At 43.9% G+C, this 2,240-nt stretch overlaps 1 protein-coding gene across 1 annotated transcript in view; it reads left to right on the top strand.

Annotated features, from left to right (window-relative positions):
• Positions 1-1,451, top strand: part of KANK4 (KN motif and ankyrin repeat domains 4) — a 57,494-nt gene extending 56,043 nt beyond the window's left edge. Inside the window, exon 9 of the mRNA XM_018553846.1 lies at positions 1,206-1,451. Within this exon, the coding sequence (XP_018409348.1) occupies positions 1,206-1,334 (129 nt within the window). The 3' untranslated portion in view covers positions 1,335-1,451. The remainder of the gene's footprint in view (positions 1-1,205) is intronic.
• Positions 1,452-2,240: the final 789 nt, after the last annotated feature.

The raw sequence follows: 2,240 nt of genomic DNA, 5'->3' as shown, positions 1-2,240 counted from the left end.
GGCCCCAGCATGGTGTCTCCTGTTTAGATGAGGTTAGTGGCCAGCTCGCGGTGTACTCCTTTTGTGCTCAGGTATCCCCGCTGCAAAACATCTCCTTTTATCAGTTACCTGGTGTATAAATCTTGTTAGAAATAACTCTGCTATGTATGGAATGCAGCAGCTGGCAGTTACGGGGCACAAGTTGTTATTCCTCAGCTATCAGAGCCAAAGTAAATATGTCAATGCTGAGTTCTGTCATTACCTTGAAATGGTTCGTTCATTTAGACAAGCTCTTATATTGTGAACTGGGCCCTGCGCAGGGGGGAACTACAGAAAGAATGCCACGGTTTTTTATAGACTGCATTCTCTTCATGTGATAATAATACGAGTTTTATGAAGCTCTAAAAACATGTTGACTAAACAGATTCTATCAACTGCATTATGGCAAGAAAGGCAGGTCCATTGATTATATCACCCAGGGTGACCCGGACAAATCCCAACACGCATCCTCCGGATTGATTAACTGCAGAGCTCGAGGTCTAAACATTTGTTGGAGATAATTATAATACAGCAGTTCTGTTCTATTCAAATAAAGAAATTGACATGTAACCTGACCACCAGACACAATCATAATACAATTCTATTACACGCTATACATAGAACACTACAACCCCCAACATGGCCGACCACTGGACACCATCATAATACAATTCTATTACACTTTATACATAGAAAACTACACCCCCCAACATGGCCGACCTCTGGACATGATCATAATACAATTCTATTACACTCGATACATAGAAAACTACACCCCCAACATGGCCGACCACTGGACATGATCATAATACAGTTCTATTACACTCTATACATAGAACACTACAACCCCCAACATGGCCGACCACTGGACATGATCATAATACAATTCTATTACACTCTATACATAGAACACTACAACCCCCAACATGGCCGACCACTGGACATGATCATAATACAATTCTATTACACTCTATACATAGAACACTACACCCCCAACACATCATAATACAGTTCCATCACACTGGACATACTTACACTCAGACTACCAGAACAGAATAATTAAACCTTTTATGCCATATAATATGTGACCCTGTTGATTGTTCTTTGATGCCCTAGTGTGATGAAACTGCTACTTCATAAACCTCCATCCATAATGATCCCTCTGCTGTATTGTCTTTTTGGAACAGGTTGGCAATTCTGCATTGTCCATTGTTGCCGAATCCGCCCCCAGTGAGATTGCAGAACTCCTACAAGCCCACACAGAGCACCGGCGTTCCTGCCCCGCCGCTGACACGGGAAAAGGAGGCCCATTGTAAACAAGGATGGAGGACAAAAGACTCATTCTTCTTTAAGTTAACTGCAAGAGAGCAGATACCATCCATCTCTGCATTGTCTTCATTACACTAAATATTCCAAATATGTGTATACATAAGCTGGGGGGGGGGTCGGGGAATAGTCAGAGGCAAGTCTGTTCCATCAGCAGCGATGATGAATATTGACTTGACTAGAAGTAGTATTCACATACAGTATTAAACACGAAGGGCAGTCCTCTCGCTGTCAAGGAATTAGAAGTCCCAGCATGAGGAGCCAACTACCCAGCATGCACTGCTCCCTTCTGAGGGGCCATTATAAGCAATGCTAGGACTTCTTATTCCACAACAGCTAAAGAACTGCAGACTATGTACAGTGTTTATAGAACGTCTCAATAAAAGGGCCTCTCCACCAAAAGCATAATTCCAGTTACGGGTAGATACAGAATCGCTCAGTAGCACCTTGTTGGGAACTCGAGATCAAGGATAAGGCAACCTTGGCACTCCAGTTGTTGTGGAACTACATGTCCCATGAGGCTTTGCAAGACTCTGACAGCCACAGGCATGACTTCCAGAGGCAGAGGGATGATGGAATTTGAGGTTTCACCACAGCTGGAGCGCCGGTGTTCTCTACCACTGCCCTAGATCATGGGATTCGAAACCTTTTGCAAAATTCTCTGCTCTACAAAAATAAAAGGAGTCAGAAAAGGCGAAGTGACGTTCCCAATAGTGGGTGGAGCTGGGAACTCTGCGGCTTCTTTATTGGAATCCCCCTGAGATATACAGTATGAAGCCAGTAGGTAGTTCTAACTGGGCTGCATCTACCCAAAGCTGAAATATCACTCGTGGAAGGGGTAACTTCTGCAGCCTAGAAAGTGACCTTCAGGAAGGAGTGATGTCACTTCCGCACTC

The sequence above is a fragment of the Nanorana parkeri genome, unplaced genomic scaffold (genome assembly GCF_000935625.1).
Source record: "Nanorana parkeri isolate BGI_ZX_2015 unplaced genomic scaffold, ASM93562v1 scaffold131, whole genome shotgun sequence".
In the NCBI taxonomy this organism is placed as follows: domain Eukaryota; kingdom Metazoa; phylum Chordata; class Amphibia; order Anura; family Dicroglossidae; genus Nanorana; species Nanorana parkeri.
This window is presented reverse-complemented; position numbering and strand designations above follow the sequence as displayed.